The sequence below is a fragment of the Rhinolophus sinicus genome, linkage group LG02 (genome assembly GCF_036562045.2).
Source record: "Rhinolophus sinicus isolate RSC01 linkage group LG02, ASM3656204v1, whole genome shotgun sequence".
NCBI lineage: Eukaryota > Metazoa > Chordata > Mammalia > Chiroptera > Rhinolophidae > Rhinolophus > Rhinolophus sinicus.
The window spans coordinates 155,357,530-155,376,152 of NC_133752.1; the positions used below are offsets into that span (position 1 = coordinate 155,357,530).

The 18,623-nt window shown below is 41.5% G+C and overlaps 2 protein-coding genes across 6 annotated transcripts in view; one reads left to right on the forward strand and one right to left on the reverse strand.

Moving 5' to 3' along the window:
- The window catches only part of PRICKLE1 (prickle planar cell polarity protein 1), a 102,917-nt gene that overhangs the window by 76,511 nt on the left and 7,783 nt on the right, over positions 1-18,623 (forward strand). The window contains exons 1-4 of one of the 5 annotated variants that reach the window (XM_019748421.2): positions 5,197-5,318; positions 15,595-15,778; positions 17,439-17,552; positions 18,201-18,338. In XM_019748421.2, coding sequence (XP_019603980.1) covers positions 15,647-15,778; positions 17,439-17,552; positions 18,201-18,338 — 384 coding nt within the window. In that variant the 5' untranslated portion in view covers positions 5,197-5,318; positions 15,595-15,646. Of the gene's footprint in view, positions 1-5,196; positions 5,319-5,702; positions 5,841-15,594; positions 15,779-17,438; positions 17,553-18,200; positions 18,339-18,623 lie in introns of those variants that run through there. The other 4 variants (XM_019748420.2, XM_074325817.1, XM_019748419.2 and 1 more) reach the window with 4 other exon arrangements.
- PPHLN1 (periphilin 1) overlaps positions 15,895-18,623 on the reverse strand; it is a 132,241-nt gene continuing 129,512 nt past the window's right edge. The window contains exon 10 of the mRNA XM_074325820.1: positions 15,895-16,069. Coding sequence (XP_074181921.1) covers positions 15,971-16,069 — 99 coding nt within the window. The 3' untranslated portion in view covers positions 15,895-15,970. The remainder of the gene's footprint in view (positions 16,070-18,623) is intronic.

Genomic DNA, 18,623 nt, shown 5'->3' on the forward strand with positions numbered 1-18,623 from the left:
TTTGCTTAATCTTCTGTGGCTCCCCACAGTCCCTAGAATAGCTTAAAGGTCCTGGCATGTGCAACCATTCACAGCGTGGTCCTGCCTTCCTTTGGGTACTGTCTCCACCTTCTCCCTCCTGTCTTCCTGTCCTTCCATCACATTACGGTGGGTTTACTAAGAGCTCTCACTCTTTGGACCCTCCCCCTTTGGCTCAACCTGAATGAAGCCCTGTTCCCTATCCCAACTCTATTCTATTAATTACCCTGAACAACAACTCTAATCCTTAAAGGTCCAGCTCAAATGTTACCCCACCTTCACATTTCCTTGATCCTCACCTTAAGACCAGATTCAATTGATCAATACTTCCTGTTATTCCTATATTAGAATTTTAGCCACACCTCAACTGTAGTATAATCACAGTATATCATGATTTGCTGTGTATTTTAGAAAATCATTTTTTCCCCACTCATCTTGTATATTTCTCTGCTTTCTTTTTGAAATAAATCATGATGTAAATGGAATGTGAAATTTAGAATAGGAAGACCTTAAGGGGGGATAGTCTAGGTCTCATAGTGCTGCCCGTCAACAAATATCTTTTGACTCAACCAAAGAATCTATTTAATGAATCAATGGATGGATATGTCGGCATCAATTGGAGCAGTATGTCTGGCTCCATGGAGATGTGGGACTGGTGACACCCCCTTCCCAAAGTATTGTAAATAAATGCAGCAGAGATTTCACTCTTGAAGTGTGTGACTGGGAGGAAGACAGCAGACAGAGGAATCATGTACTCATGTATTTTCCCATATCAATGAATACTTTTAAATCAGGAACGTCACTTTCTGCTTCCAAACTTTACTTCCTTATATTAACATTGTAGTATATTCGCTTTATTGTTTCTTAAACTGTTTACAAAAGTTTTATATGATCATTATTAAAAGGTTATAAATGTAAAACTATGAAAATACATTTATTTTACAAATACAAATTGACAAGTGATAGTTTCCTATAATCTGCCTTCTCCTGGAAACCATATTAAGTAGTTTACTATGTATATTCCTCTAAATAGTTTTGCTATGTCTATACTAGCTTATGTATTATTAGTTATAACAATGTGATCACACTCTATATTTTACACCTTAATATATCTTGGATATCTTTCCATGTGTAGATTTCTCAATATTTATTGGAAGATTAATTTTTCATTTCTTAACATTTTGGCAGTTTTTCAGTAAGCAGTAAAGTCTTAAGAATGTTTGTATTAAGCCACAGATCTCTATAAGAATTAAGAAAGTTGAAGAACTCAAGGTCAAGCAAGGTGTTTGAATGCTTGTTTAATTATCTGCCCAAGAAATGTTACAAACATTTCTTGAGGTGGAGAATGGATATATCAGAATAGCTGAGTGAAGAGAGAAGTGAGGTGGGCAAAGATGGCTGCCGATTTTTACTAGAAGTTATAACCCTGAACAAGAGAGAAATGAAAGGACCTGACCCCATATTCTCCCACCCAGCTTGGGCAGTAGACTCAACACAGCATAGATGTAAATACCTATCTGATGTTAGTGTCATAACCAATTATTGAGTTTTAAGAGACTCAGAAAATATTAGAACTGATGGAGCCTCTGGGAGCACATAGTTTCAGATGAAAAGGGCCTGTGGGCCACCTTGGAAGAATGAGGAAGGGAGGAGAAGGTAGTTGTGGGAGGGGTCTGGGAAGAAACCAACCCAGAGTTTCAACAGAGCAGTTTCACTTTCATCTATTTCTATATTAAGATTACTATTTTAGTTGAAAACTGGATTGTGTTTCCTCCTCAAAAGCTCTGACCATTGACCTAGCCCATTTCATTTTTAGAAATGGAAAAAAAAAAAAACACAAGAAAAAAAACGAAAAAAAAAAAAAAAAAAAAAAGCTAATACCTTAGAGAAGTGATTTATCCCAAGGTCACAGAGCTAGTAATTGGGGGAGAATAAACCTTTAAGTATCCTAACTCCAAACCCAATGCATCAGGGTACTTTGAAGGGAGGATTTACCTCAGTCACAAAGGCAGCTGGAGTGGGGGGAGGGGATGTTTGGCTGGGAGGAGGAGTGGGGTAGTAAATCTAAAGAAGGATTGGGTGTAGAAAATGTTAAAGAACCAGTACTCTCTAATCACATTGCTTTAAATATAATCAAAGGGGAAAGAAAGTAATTGGAGACCTAGAGAAACTGCAACCTATTATAAAACACCGTAATGCCTGTTCACTCTTGGAAGAGCTGATATCTGCCTTGGGGCCCTTCCCTGAGGGTACTACAGACTCAGCTAATGGTAACTAGAATTTGCAAATGTTCAGTGACTCACAGGGTGTACGGTCTAATCTGAGGTACAACAGAAATGTTTAAAATTAACAAGAAAGAAAAACATTTAAACTTTCAGTGGTAACAAATCTGGTAGCAAGTATGAAGAATTATGATTATTCCTCTGGATCTCATTTCTTTATCTGGACAAGATAGAGGATCCCATAGGTTGTTGTTAACTCTAAAATTGTATGATTTCGTGATTTGCTTTACATTTTAAAAGCCATTTTAATTAGAAATTACATCCTCTGTATAGGTGTTATGTGCGATTCTTAGTTATCTATACACAGAACAACTCACGGTCAGAAAAACCAAACTGCTGCCCTAGATTATGCCCTCACTGAAGACTGAAACTGTCACCCTACTTAACATATATGCCAGCTGTCCGTCAAATGCAGTGAGATGTCTTTTGATGAATATTAGAGCCCTTGATCTCTCTTTTCTATTAAGAAACTTAATGACATCCAATCATTTAAATAACTCGTCCTAAATTGCTGGCAGTTAGTTACAAATCCTTCCAAATGTATGAGACCAAGAGCAACTCTGGCTCTTAAAACTAGAAAGCAGATCTGTTTTACAAATGAAAAAACAGGCATGGAGCAGTAAAGACCTCAAGGTCACTATATACAAATCACAGGATAACCAAGGAATAGCACCAAGGTTTGCTTTATATTTTGTACTTTATCTCTTTCTCCCAGACCCAACAGAGCTGGCTGGCATTTGACAAACAAATGCCCTTGGCATTTTTCTGTTTTTCTATCAGTCTCCTCCAGTAGGACGTACTGAGCTCAGTCTGGTTTTAGATTAGAAACAGCCTTCCTTGTACAGGTATGGTGCAGCTGTGAGGGCCTGAGAAGAATTTCCAGAAAGCATTCATTCAACTCATGTTTATTGAACTTGTCTGCTATGTGCCTAGCATGATTCTAGGTGCTGAGAATACAGCAGTATGTGAGTATCTCCAAAGTCTTCACCTTCTGGCAGAGGAGAAAGACAGCAAACATGAACAAATAGACACAGGAGGTCAAGCAAGCCAAGTGCTATGAAGACACCAATAAGAGGGAGGGATGAAATCTGGGATGGGGTGGTGGTGGTTGGAGAAGGCCTCTCTGAGGAGGTGACTGTAGAGCAGAGACCAGGAGGGGGTGAGGGAATCAAGTTCTGTGAATTTCTCGGCTTCCTTTCTCAGCCTCCCCTCAAGTGTGATCTGTAAGCAATGAATATTCCACCTGGCTAAAACAAAAAGGTGTTGGTCGGGGTCCTTGCTTCCCATCCTGCATAAGTTCACCCTTGACAATAATGATGCTTTTCAGACCAGACTAAAGGCTATTGGATTCTGATTGAATATTAGTCTCAAAACTGCTTCATCACTAAAAACATTTACAGTAGCAAAGCGGACAGTACCCGTTACAAATGTTACCAACGGTATTTATAAGTAACTGTATTAGAGGAAGCACACTTACAATGGCTGACATTTAATACTGATAAGTGTTGCTATGGTTTGTAGTTCAGAGGGTTCTGGGGCCTTGGCTAACGTGTAGCTCTCCTTTAAAGGCTGTTTCAAAAAGGATCCACCTGGCTTAAAGCACTGGCGGGCTGATCTTTTCTTTAGCATAATGATATGATAGTTTAGGGTTTGATTTAAATCAATAATGGATTGCACATCTGTCCTATAGATACTGTCAGTTGATGACTTCCCTGAGGAAGCCCAAAGAGAATGTAATAGGAAAAAAGAAATGTAACCTAGGTATTCATGGGTAATGTCACAGCTCCTCAGAGGAAAGTGGTAACCTTGAAAGTTCTCCACACCACCCTCCCACAAATCTCCACACAACCGGAAGGCTAGAGGAGCTCTATCTTAGAAATGTTTTAGAACTGTCCTCAAAACTGGAATCTATATTGGCCAGCAGAGTTGATTTGAATTACAAATCTTGTTGTCTGGATCAGTGTTTCCAAACTAGCCTACCAACAGAGCCACAACTTTATTTTTGTCTCTGCCACTTTAAAAAAGTACCAGAAAAAGCAACTTCTCAGCTGTCTTGCTTTGCAGCAGAGATAACAGAAATTGGCCACAGAGTCATTTACTTGACTGCTCTATTTATGGCAACTTGTTTGTATATTTTTAAATCACAGTTACAATGGGCTATTGTTCACTTGTACACAGTAGAAACATATATGTTGCAAACCACTCCCAAGGAATCCTTATGGTACAAGGATCTTTTCTTTTATCTAAAAAATTAAAGTAGGATACCAAAGGAATTGCTAACCATTTTAAGTTGCTTTTATTTGCTAGCATTTTATAAAATGGCAAAAAGTCTTAAATATTGCCTCTTTTTCTCTCTTTTCCTTTGGCATTTTATCACCTTGTGATAAGGAGGCTATTGTAGAAATTAAAATATGTAATGCAGAAAAGATTCAGACCTCTGCTGCAGATTATTACTAATCTATCATTTCTTTCTCGGCTTGTTTTGAGGTTCTGTTTTTGCTTTACTTGGACCTTTCTGTGGATACCTAATGCCAAGATTCACTTTTTCTTAGTGTCCCTAGAAATAGCTCAGAAACAAGAATATCCTTAAGTATAGGGCACGTTCTTGTGTTTGGATGATATTCACTTAACCTACTTATAAAACTTTATTCATGTACTTGATTAACTGCATCCCGTGACCTGGCTCCTTTTCTTTTGCTGTTATCGACTGATAAAAATAAATCTCTAGGGCTAAGCAGTAGGCATCACTCCGAAATGCAAGAGGAGTCCTAAGGGGGGAATTCATATGTTAATGAACCTTCCAAGTGAAAACTTGGTTAAACGTTCCATTTACTGACATCATTGTTATGGGTGGAGTGGAGATGATTTCTTTAAGCGGTAGCTTTGCATATTCTCCCAGCGTTTTGTGGTCCGCGCGTGCACCTGCGGGAGGGGGAAGTTTACATAAGCGTCCTGGGGTATTTGCATCTCAGCAGCTCCACTCACTAGGGCTCACGGCGATGGAGCCGGCGGACAGAGGTAGGTGCTCGAGCCGCGAGGCTGGCCAAGTGGGTGGGTAACTTTTCGAGGAATAACGTGCTCGCGGGACCTCGTGGAGACCTGCCAGGGGCACGGTCAGCAGTGACAGTTCCTGGAAAGAGGGCGGCGGCGAGATCTGGCTCGGCAGGCGCCTCCTGCGGACTGGAGCTGGGAGCAGAGCCGGGCTGGCATCGTGAGCGGGGCGCCCAGCCCGCTGCGCTCCGCGGAGGGTGGGACCGGCAGGAAGCGAAATGGTTACTTTTTTTAATGCGGGCTCTGGTTACTTTTGAAGATCGCCGGCCTCGGGCGGGCTCCCGGCGCAGAGCGGAGACGAGGGTTTTTCTCTCCGCGGTGGAAGATCCTGGGGAGACGCAGAACTGGGGCATGGGTGATGCGGTGGCCTGGATGAGGTGACTCAAACACAGGCGACCAGAGTGGGCGACGCTGGCCGGGAGAGAGGGTCTCCGGGGAGCAGGAGGACCTTTTGCCGGGACCCCCGCCATTGGTTAGGGGGCTGCAGAGGTGAGAATCGCCGCGTTGCACCGAGAGGGGGATCGACGAGTATGGACCGGGGGACAGTGGGTGACGGTGGGGCGGGGGCGGGGGCGACCCCTTGCCCACCGGGCGAGGCCAGCGCTGCACCGCGACTGGGGGCTCGGCCCACCGCAGTTTAATGGGGGCCCTGCGCTCGGTGCTCCCGCCCCACCGTCCCCGCCCTACTGGGGTCTCCTCCGGAAATGGATGGGCGAGGGTGACCTGGAGGGCACCCAGCCAGGTTTTCCTTCAGGAGCCACCCTGCGTCGGCAGCTGGCCTCCGCTGGTCGCAGAGCGGGTAGGAGGCGAGTGCGCGCCGAGGGGCTCGGGGATACGCGGGCCGTGGCGGGCGCCGGGAGGGGCTGCAGGCCGCGCTCGGCTCCGCGGCCGCAGGTGGGAGCCGCTGTCTGGGTCCCGGGGCTTGATGGCAGCAGGGCGGCGGGGACTGAACGCCGAGGGCTGTAGGGGTGCGCGCGTCGGTGCGCGCCCGCGGGGAGGTAGCTTTTCGTCGGAAGTTGGGGCATAGACGTGGGGCCCCCTCGCCCACTCGGTACCTCAGTCCAACCGCTGAGCGAGTCCCTTCCTTGGAGGTGACGCTGCGGCGAGAGGCGGCGCGGGGCTTTCTTCTAGAGGTGGGTGAGAGGGGTACGAAGGCGACTCTGTCCCCGGGGGCCGGGGGCCTCTTCTCCACGGGCCTCGTGTCGGCGCCAGGGAGGGGTTCGTCTCCAGCCACTGGGTCTTGAGCTCGGCCTTGGTGCGGGAGGCCAGGGAGGCAGAGAGGGACCTCGGGGACCGGCGCGGCCCGGGGCGCCCCCTGGCGGATCGAGCCGCCACCGCCGCGCGGAGGGCAGGGATTGCGGGACGCAGGGGGCGCTGACGCCTGCTCCAAGGTGTCTTCCTGATGCGGGCATGGGTTAACCCAGTAGGGCCTCGACGGCCGCCGCTGTATTTTCCCGAAGGGTAACATCCTTTCCCTCCGGCTCCCATGCCAACCCCTTTTTCAAAAGCTTGGGTTTTTCACATTAATCTATGTCAGCATAAACCAGGCTATGTGTGGAATTTGTTTTTACAACTCGAGTCTTGTGACTTCTCAAACACTTTCTTGAAGTGTTTTCTCTGGAAACTTGTTTCAAATGAATGCTGTAAGTTTCACAAAGAGGAGTGTTGTTCAGGAGCCAACAGGTGACAGGGTGAAACCTGAGTCTGTGTGTACATTGGAGTCAAGTCTGCCTGCCGTTTCCTTGGGCCGCCGTTGAAAATAGAAATTCAAAAAATCAATAGGCGACTGACTGGAACACGATTTTGAGAAAAGATCTGCGTCTCCCATTATGGAAAATAATGAGTTCATTAGAACAGTGCCTTGCGTGGTCCGCCTCACACCACAGCGTGCGTTTTGTATTTTGTCTTTATATACCGGTTTACAGCCAAATAACCCGACCCCAAAATGCGTCGCTCTGGCAAAGGACCATGCTTTGTCATCATGTTTCCTCCTTTTGTTAAGCAGTCTGTCTTACTGTCGTGGAATGTATTTGTGCATGAAATTAGAATGCTTTGAAACCCTGCAGAGTCCACATTTCCTCTTGGAAAAATGGATGGCTTCTTGGCAATAGGATGGTACGTGACAGGCCACTCAGCTGTTGGAAAAATGTGCAAGTTGGATGGAGGCTTACCTGGAAAATACAGAAAATGCCAAAGGGCACATGGCTTAATGCCACTAATTGCCAGTATGAAGTACTTTTAGTAAAGGAAAGTTTTGCAAGTGATAGCTTCAGATACCTTCATTATGTTTTTATGTTTAATTTTTTATAAAATATATTTCTTTTTTTATTACAGTTACCTTTACAGTTCATTTCAATATAAGTAAAACTGAATAGTGCTCTGTTGGCAGTGACTTTTTTTCTTGAGCAGACCATAGGCATTGAGTGCTCTTTGAGTGTGTGAAAACTTTAGAGATAACAGTTTAGCGTCTCTTTACTATGAAATTCAAATCTTGATTGTAATCATTTTGATACCTGAAGCTTTTACAGGTTTCAGGTTTTCTTTCTCTTTTTTTTTTTTTAAGTTTTCAGTTAAGGACACCATAAACAAGGAAATACGTATGTCCATAAGGGTTGTATATTTTATGTGTTGAAAAAAATGGAAGTGTTATAGGTTTCTGTGATACCAAATTAGTCTGTAGTTAAATTTAATTCACCTGCATATTTAGCCTGGAAGAAGTAGAGTAGGTGTTGATTGGGTATGTGTGATCTGCATCTTCTTGTTAACAAGCAGTTTAACAAAGAAGTTGTTAAGCGGTTTGTGGGCCACTGGATGACACTTCACAGCAGGGGACACCTAGGGAATGTTAGGCCAACTGACTTCACAAATCAGTATCTGTTCTGGTTTTTGGTGATCAAAGGGTTTCTAACTCCCCTGGGCATGTTCACACAAGAAATACTTTTTCATAGAGATCCGACAATGCCAGGGTAGTAGTCTTCACGTAGGAACCAGAGTGGGATTACATTGGGAAAAGTATTTGTAATTAGGGGTATGACCTTAGACTTCATGTTCAGCAGCGGGCACTGAAAATTATTCTGTTTTCTATTTGCATGATTTTAATTTGATTTGGTGACTTGGTCCAAGAAAATGATGAGTAATAGAAACCATACCAGAACTGATGTATAGTTATCACCTCAATATGTCTCTGATTGAATTCATTCTCCTCAACCCCCTCAAAACCCTCACTCCCCTTCTGACTTGTATATGTAATATTTCCTTATTGGTACATCGTCTTTCAATCACCTAGAACTCAAAACTCGCTTTGACCCAGTTTCTCCCTTTCCTATGGGTTCTTTTTTCTTTCCCTGAGCCACCATGTTTAGGCTGTGTTGGTGACAGTGGGTTAATAGGCCCCTCTCTTTTTTGCTTTCCTGACCATCACTATCCTGTTCATTTAAGACCAGGAGTGGCACCCTCCTGCTCATACGCCTTTTGTCCTTTCCCATCGCCTATGTCTTCTGCCTGATATCAACTATAATTCTTGAAAATGGTATTTAGTGCTACCATTGCCATCTGTTGTTACTTCTTTGGAAGAATCTGTCTTCCAGTGAAATTGTCAACTCTTTACTTCCTCTGGATCTTCATATACTGTGCTGACCTATTAAGTTTTTTTTAGGGAAAAAAATGGTCAAGGTTAGATTATGTATATATCAAGGTCAATTGAAATAATAATCCTTAGGTATCCTGGATGCAGCATGAAGCTCAGTAGAAAATAAATGCTCCCCAGGTGACCAAAATAACATAGCAAAATAATAAAGCTGTGCTTTAAATTTGAACAACGTCTTCAAATACTGTTTGTTACCTTATTTAACCAGTGATTACTGTGCTTATGGGCGGAATGCCTAAGTCCTTTTCCACAGCATAATTCTATAGGCTTTTAGACAAAGTTTTTCAAAGACTACTTGCTCGATTTACGGACTATTGAGAGCAGGAAGAAAAACAAAAAACTATAAAAGTCTGTCACCCATCTTAAAGTCATGGATCTGGGGCAGTTCTGGACGTCATCTCTGCATTGTGAGATAGCCCTTGAGCCCCTCGTGTTCTAGGGGAGGAAATGGGTGCCAGATCATACCCAGCTGGATGGCTGGATTAGAACCGCTGTTTCTTGAATCCTGAAGCCAGTGTTCTTTCTACTGTTCATTTTTTACTCAAAATGAGAACAAATAATCAGCCAAAGGCTAAATCACATATAATTTACACACAAACCACCATTAAAGAAAGCAAGGAAAGGTATAATGGAATTTGGGAAATGTTCTTATCACGATGGATACATTTTTTTTTTTTTTAAACTTCTGGCTTTTAATGGAATGAATGTCAGTTGCCTTATTTTTGATATTTCCCAGAACCATTCAATACTGGTCTCTAAATATAAGGATGAATGAATGAATGGAGTGAATGAGTGTAAATTAAATGAAAGTAAATTTCATGAGGAACCTGTCATTACATCACTGTGTTAGATGAATGAAGTCATACTCCAATTTGGGAACAAGTGCCACCTCATAGCCAAACATATACTGGGTGCTTATAGTTGTTGCTCCACCTAAGACAACTGGAAAGATGGTGCCATGCTCTGTAGACCATTATACATGCTGCGATACATGCTGCGCGTGTGTGCATGACGCTATGTATACTAGTGGCAGAAATTTTATGTAGGGACTGATTAGAAGCTGACTCCAACGGAGCTGGGAATGGTGGCCAATGGTTTGGCAAAATTGTTTGCTCCACAGGAAACTAGAGCACCCCAACTTAACAAACAAACAAACAAAAAACCAGTGAAACTCACATGTCACCATGCAGTCTTTTTTTATAAACATGTTCTTATTCCGGATGTCGCTGGTCAGTTTCAAGAAAATCCGTGTTGTCACAGGGGAAGTAACAATGCCAATTGGTATATGTCCATAATAACTTAATTCCTTGTATTTGTATATTGTTTTTCTTCTTTAAAGCTCTTTCATATCCTTAGATCATCTTTGGGAGGAAAATAGTTGCCATTTTTAAAGAACCAGGTCCCAAGACGTTTGGTGGCTTGTTAAAGGCCCGACGACTTCCGGGCTGGTTTTGCTGAATGCTGCGAGCTTGATTCCGTTCCCTAGGTATTGCTCAATCCCTTGGGTTGGATATTCTCTTGACAATTATCTGATGATGGAGAGGTCATACATCTGAGAGCTATTTGTCTTTGAGTCTTTTTAAATGGTGAGAAGTCGCTACTTAACTGTTTTGAAGGAAGAAGGGAGAGAGAGGACAAAGGAGGACTCTTCCACTTTGGGTTGCGTGGCTTGCGTGGAGGTTAATTCTTGCCCACGATAATTCTTGTCTTTCTGAGAATAAAGTGTCTCATCTTGTCATACCCAACCTTGGGTTTCTTTCTCCCCTCCCTGCGTCCATCCCGTTTCTTCTGTTTGTCCTTCATTTCTCTCCTTGACTCTTGTAGTTGGCTTTATGTCTTCTCTTCAAAATAATATCTACAAATAACTCATAACCTGCTTGAATTTAATTCAAATACCTGTTCTCTGTGGTTGACCTCAGTGCCATCTTTGATGGTGTTGTTCGATCTTAAAGGTGTTGCTTTCTTCTACACATTCCTTTCAGGTCAGACTGTTTGGAACCGGAACAAACCCATCCCTGAAAACTGTTTTACTTTTTCCTGCATTATGAGGCTTACATTGACCATTTCTTTCACAGAGGCAGAACTAGCACAGAATTGGTTAATGTGTAATGTTTATTCATGTGTGATTCCGTTCATTTAGCTTATTACTGCATTTCAAGACCAAGATAATAAACCTGCCTCCCGGTCATCATAGAATACTGATGGTTTAAACTATTTTGGCATTTTATTCTATTTATCTCCAGCATCTAACATGATGCCTTGCACATTGTTTGGGTTTCTTTTTCAAATAAACATTTTATTAAAAGATATGTTTAATTTCACTGTGGTTAGATAAAAGAATGCAAAAACTACATACTCTCAAATGGTCCCCACAAAAGTATGTGTGTGTATGTTTGTGAAAAAGAGGAAGAGGGTGATAAAGCAAAGGAAGCAAACTGAACTGTTGTTGAGTCTGTGTAAGGGCTGTATAGGAGTTCCTTATTCTTGCGATTTTTCTGAAGTTTGAAATTACATCAAAATAAAAATTTACAAAAATAAATAAAACACAAAACAAAGGACAGGGCCAGTCTTTTCCATCTAAGTGGTTCTACAAACAAAACAAAACAAAACAAAAAACCCAAAATTTGCCAAAACCTTTCATCCTATAGCATAACCCCAACTTGAAATAGTTCTAGTTCCATTGTAATTCAACTTATTTGTAAACCTGATTTGTGTCTCTCTTTCCTATGATCATCATTAAGAGACAACACCTGGGAATGAAATTAATGGACTTTTTCTATTAGATCTAAATTCACCCATGGTTTCATGTTTCGCCTGAAAGGTGGTATTTTGGCAGGCCAAACAGCCATGTTTACATGTCATTAGGAAGACCTTTCATCATGACCCGGAGCATAAGTAATGGCTAGGCTCCCCTCTTTCTTTTGTGCTGTCAAAGCAAATGCCATGTAGTAATGTAAAGGCCTATGCAAGGGATATTTGTGAGATCATAATTTTACTTATCATTTGCATTTTAACTCTTTACAAGCGCAAGAACCATGCTCAACAAGCAGTCAGTTGCTTTTATACGATGCAGCATGAGACAGTGATATACCATGTTTCTCCGAAAATAAGACCTAGCCGGACAATCAGCTCTAATGCGTCTTTTGGAGCAAAAATTAATATAAGACCCAGTATATATTATATTATATTATATTATATTATATTATATTATATTATATTATATTATATTATATTATATTATATTATATTATATTATTATACCCGGTCTTATATAAAAATAAGACCCGGTCTTATATTAATTTTTGCTCCAAAAGATGCATTAGAGCTGATTGTCCGGCCAGGTCGTAGTTTCGGGAAACATGGTACTTAAGAATATATTCTCTGGGTCAGCTGACAGGTACAAGTAATATTAAAAAAGAAAAAAGAAAGAATCCAAAGTGAAGTGTTTTTTTTTTTTTTTTTTTTTGCTTTCAAGTAAAGAAAAACAGTAGCTAGTGGTAATGTAGCATCTCTTACCACCACCTGCTAAGTAGAGGTCATGCTATGTTTAATGTTTATTTTTTGGTCAGTTCTGAGCACTTGCTAATGAATGTAACATTTTGTCATTTTAAGTCATTATCCTCTAATATAAAGGAAAAAGAGAGGCTTTCTCCAAAGAATGAACTCTGAACCAACAACTCATAAGACCACTGAATTTTTGTAATCCTTTTTGACTGTACGTTCTCCTTAAAGTGCCTTCTCTGGCCGAAGTGGAGTCTCCCATCCTGTTACGTCCTTCGCATGTCTGCAGTGCAGTAGCATGGCTAGTTCACCAAAGAAAAGGCAATTGGCTCAATCAGGTTCCACCCCCACGATGTAGTGCGGGATTGTTGGGTTTTAAGATCACAGGCCCAGTTCTAAGGCCACTGCTTGTTAACCTGCTGACCTTGGACAGTTGACCTGTGACCAATCACTCTCAGGCTTTCTTCTCCTCTATTAAGCAAGATATGCCCTCATTGGGTTGCTTCATATGTTGATTAAATGCCATAACACTAACAGGAGAGGCCCAAAGGAATATGTTAGCTGTCAGAGTGCCAACAAATGAAACCGAAAGCCGTGCCTGTGACAAAAATAACTTGGTCACTCATCTTGCTGCAGTTGTACTCTTCACACTGTCGATGAATGACACTCCTCAGGGTAGTTTGTAGACAGGCTAGAAGGAATGTGTGAGAGTTGGAGGCTTGAGATATGGCTGGCATATCCAGACGATTGGGAGGAGGGGATCATGGCATTTCGTGCTAAAGTTGATTTACTTTGGTTAGCATAGTAATTTACTGTACATTTTCTACAAAAGGCTGACCAAGGAATACAGCTGTGGAAGTAATTCTGATCTTTGGCAATCTGCGTCTTTGTGCTACCTTGGAAAAATCCATGGTGTGTCTTAATGTGTGGTATTTTTTTCCCCTCAATTGATAGGATAGTAACATTTAAGTTTTAGGTTCTACTTAATATTTATGTTATTTGTAAGTTTGTGCAGAGTAGGTACCTTAGAGTCTGCCACCTCAGCCAGATTTGTCAAGGGACAAATATGCATATTTCATGATTGAGGTTAAACTGCTTTGAAGGCACCCATTCTCCTGGTAGAGGTTTTTGAGTTACTAATTGAATTCTTAACTTGATTGAGTTCTCTTCCTTTGACATGTGGGAGGGTTTTGTTTGTTTGTTTGTTTTAAACAAAAGGGAAAGACTAGATCCAAGAAATTTTCTGACTTTTATTAACACGTCCTTTTTTTTATTGAGGAGTAAGAGGAATGTGCCTGTGTGTAGAAAGCCTTTCCTAAGTCAAGACGTGAGTGAATTGCACCTGTGTGAAGTGATGAATTGTTTAAAAGGTCATAACCTCCCAATGGTAGTGTAGGAAATGAGGTCATCTTTACTTCTTGTTCAGGGTGAATGGAAGTTAAATTTATTCGTTGGAATAATATCTACTGTGTGGTATCTCTCCTACTGCTAGTAAAGATTGTAGCTATTGGATGTTTGGCCTTCCATTTGTGAACTGTTACAACTTTCATTGTGTTATGTCCTTTGACTAGAAAAACTAAGTTTTAATAATCATAGGTTTTAATAGGTAACATTTTCCAACTGTAAGTATTAAGAGATGAACTGAGATAGTCACTGAAAAATTACTTAGTATCAGGCTGAAAAGTATTTGGGTTTTTCCTACTTGTTTAAGCAAACGAGAATTTTTTTAAGGCAGAACTTTTGGATAGTCTGATGTATGACTTAGATTCTGGGCTCTTGGCTGTGACTTGGGCAAGTCACTTACCTTCCCTGAGCCTTGTTTTTTCTAAAATTGGGTTTGAGTAATCATCATTTTCTTTCTTTTTTGTGGTGGAAGGAAAGGGGCAGGTATGAATAGCTGCATCAATCAGATTCTGAAAGTTTTGTACCTTTGTTTCTTCTTAGGGCCTTGGGATGAGGGATGATTTCTTTATAATCAAAAGAAACTTCCAAGAACATAAATGGTGATAACAAAGTTCCTGGGTTGTAGGGCAGGGACTGTTATCTGACACCTTTATCAGCCCTTCTTCACCTGAGGAGACTTTTCATTCAGAGCCAGATTTCCATCTTCACTTTGCCCAGTAGCAGGCTGGTAGCATGTCATGTATAGTAGGGGCTGCAGAACGTTCAGTGAATGCCGGCTAATAATGCCGTTCACCAAACGGGGTTTTATTTTAACCTAGTGCTTGGATTCAGTTACTTTTTGTGGAAGGAACTCATCAGTGAACATCTGGCTGACTTTAGCCCATGGATAGTAAATGCTTGTGGATTTCATGTGCTATATAAGGACTTAACTGTGCTATTTCTACTCAATGAGTAAACTAAGTTTAGTGTCTCTCAAAATGTTATCAGAAACCTGAAACCTAAGCAGCTTGGCCCAGGGGACCCACTCTGTGCAGACAGCGGTGCCTCAGTTGGGAAGATCGATTAGGACGTGGGGAGCCGAGTAGGGTCTCTGGAGCCATTGGTTATAGTTGTGGACAAGGCAGGAGGAGGTGTAAGCCCCAACACTTCTTTCTTCAACTCACAGGACTTCACAGGGATTTCATTTGTGGTCGTTAGAAAGTCAGCAAAGCAATTTTCTTGAGAAAACTTTCAATGAATAATTGTGTAGAGAAGCACTTTAAAAAAAAAATCATTAACCCTACCAATCAGATATCCATGGTTAACAGCGTGATGTGGTCTTCCAATAGTTTTTCTCTGCATAATATATTTTTACACAAATATGAGCTCACATTGTACAGTATTTTGAAAACAGATTTCTCCCTGCTCTTAAATATGCTCTGAACCATTCTTGAGAAGCATCTTTTAAAGGCAACTAGAACTACACTAGTTTTGGTGACATTTTCTGAAATGCTGAGCTAGTAAGGGGGCTGTTTCTGAATGTAGCCCTAGATGTTTAAGTTTCAGGGGACCTGGGGGTTGGTGACACTAGTCATTTGGGTCCTTTCTCTGGGCCCAGCTGTGTGTAAACAAGCATTCAATAAAAGCTCTTGGAGGGTAAGAGTAATGCCTTCAGGTTTTTAATTTTTTTTTTTTTCCTTATACTGTCCACAGCAGCCATTGTTTGATGTCCTGTGACTGATAAAACCAGCTTTTTAACTTGATTATGCCTTTGGAGATGGAGCCCAAGATGAGCAAACTCGCCTTCGGGTGCCAGAGAAGCTCCACATCCGATGATGATTCTGGCTGTGCGCTGGAGGAGTACGCCTGGGTGCCCCCCGGCCTCAGGCCAGAGCAGGTAAGAACCGGAGTAAGATCCTGTGTGTTTGGTTTTCAATGACATTTCAGATTTTTAAAGAATTAAAAAAAAAAATTTTATGGAACATCCCTGCCACACTGACATGCTACTGTCCTCAGTTTTGGATAGTTTTACATTTTTACTTAAAGTCATACCCAGTTTCTCAGTGGAAGTTTTCAGTCCGTTGTGTACTCATGGATGCAGAAGCCCGATAAGGATACTGTTTTTGCCTGAATGAATGAAATCCAGAGGGCTGCATATGCGTTTGTGATGTGGATTTCTGACGAGTCCCTTTGGAGAGAATGAGAGGAATTTATTAACCTTTTTAAAAACTTCGGTAACAACAAAAAGGTAATAAAAGAGGAAAGTTTCCATGCCAGTTCTCAGTAATGGAAGAGAGGAAATACAGAGCTATAAGAAACCTTCTGAAGTGTTATTGCTTAGACATTTGACCTTTGATAACCTTGCACAGAAAAGAATCTGTTACCAGTGTGGATTAGAAAAACAACAACTAAGATCTCATTTTGTGCTTTGTTTGTATTGTTAATTTAAGGAAGAAGAGAGCGTTTTGTATGCCTGTTTTTATTTTCCTAATATTCTTATAATGATGAACTTGTGAAAAAAACTTGCGGGTGATAGATATTATACTAAGGGCCAAGGCATAGTTTGAAATAAAAGGTGCCGACTGGGTGTATGGTTGCTTCTGAGTTATGGTTGTTTCCTGTGTGACGGGAACTCATCCAGGGCCTAGCACAGGACCTGGCACACTTGTAGCTGGTATTCAGTCTGTGTTTATAACGGTAAAAGCTTCTATAGCTGTACAGTGGGGAGAGGGTGCAGTGTTGGGGCAGCAGTTCGGAAAGTGATATTTTGACAAACTACTTATTAATAGAGAACCCCTTCTTATAGCTTAGGGTGGGTACATTTCATGAGGTACTAAGATATTGAAACAGGCCCCCAATTCCTTAATCTCCTTTTTTCCTTGAATCACTTTTGTTCTTTCTCAGCACTGTAGTTTCCTTTGCAGGACTCATTAAGGGATGTTCTTTAAATATAACAGAAAAACAAAACAAAAATTGAGTTCTCCTTGCAAAACAAACCAGGTATAGCTCAATATGGCTCCCCTCCAGTTTCTTTTGGGAAATTGACTCCAGGTATTTAGAAAATAACACCCATGGAAGTAAAGAAAGCTGATGCTGGGAGAGAACCTGATAAGGGAGAGTTTACAAAGTTTAACAAAACAGCTTTTGTCTTTGTAACGTGTAAAATTCAGAGAGCAGATTCAATGTGTTTGTATAGTGGCAGGATTTTGGACACTACACAGCCTGTGTGGTCATTGCGGCATTCACCCAGCACTCTTCTTTGGCTGACCCCAGGGGAGATTGGATGAGGAATAGTGGCATTAGATGTGCATATTTTATGGTGTGTAATTTATGATGCCCCTAATTGTCACTACAAATTACATTCTTGAAGAGCAATTTAGCAGCTGGATGCTAGCTATCTGAAGGTTTGCAGTTCTGCTGAGTTGGCTCAGCTGGTCTTCTCATTAGCTACAAGAGGCCAAAACCTGTACCTGAAGGGAAAGGTAACTTTTTCAGTGGAATAAGCTATGGCATTCACTTTCTGTATGCTGATGTCCTTCTCTCCATCTCTTACTCAGATCCAGCTCTATTTTGCTTGCTTACCAGAGGAAAAGGTTCCTTATGTTAACAGCCCTGGAGAGAAACATCGAATTAAACAGCTTTTGTACCAGTTGCCACCACATGATAATGAGGTAAAATAACAGGAAGGCTACAAAAATAAACACTAAGCATTCAGATGCCTCTCATAAAACCCCAGCTCCTCACTGGCTCTGGCTGTCTTTTGCCTTTCTTCAGTTAAAATTTGGCTGCAGAGTATAGCTTTCCATTCTTTGAGAGAGAAAGGGGTGTCAGTGCAATAAACTTAACACACGTTGGTTTTTATAGTGTTTGCAGCCACCCACCAATTACCAGGAGCCTAGATTCCTGAGATTGCCCTGCCCCTTCATCTAGACTCAATGCTTTATGGTCGCTCAGGCTTGCAGTTGAGTTGAGTGCCTATAGAATGTAGAGTGAAAGTGGCAATTAACAAGTTTAAACCTTTTGTAGAAAGGTTAATGTCCTACATTTTTTTTTTTTTTTTTAGTGTCTGCTGATAAGAGTTTAAACATTTCATATTTTTTTAAAAAAAGACTTCCTTTAAATTGCATTTCCCTTTTGCTAGAGAGGCTGTAAGGTTTGGTGTCATTTTAAAGGTATGGTGTCATTTTCAAATTGGGGATTTGTGGGAACAGGCCATCTAAAGTTGCTGTTTTATTTCCTGAAACTCTAACTCTGGAAATAAAGAATCGGTGAAGGAGACTGTGCTCCAGTGTGGTGCTTCTGTTTTCCTTTCTGTGAAGGTGCGGTATTGCCAGTCTTTGAGTGAAGAAGAGAAAAAAGAATTGCAAGTGTTCAGTGCTCAGCGGAAGAAAGAAGCACTTGGAAGAGGAACGATTAAACTTTTGTCCAGAGCAGTGATGCACGCTGTGTGTGAGCAGGTAGACCTTTCTAGAACGAGTAGCTCGTGGTAGTGATGTGGATGGAGTGGGCTGGGGGCTAGGTGAGAAGGCTAGCCTGCATGTGGGCCCTAAAAGCCTCCAAAAATAAAGAAAAAGAAAGGCAACCTAGCTTTATATTAAACGGGGATTAATGTTTATAATTGGCTACACTGCTGTGTACGACGGGGAGTCATTCTGGCCTTGTGTAAACATCGGGTGAAATCCTGCCTTTTCTAGGCTCCTGGCATGGAGGGAGGTGCGAAGGTGCACCTAGTGTTCAAAATA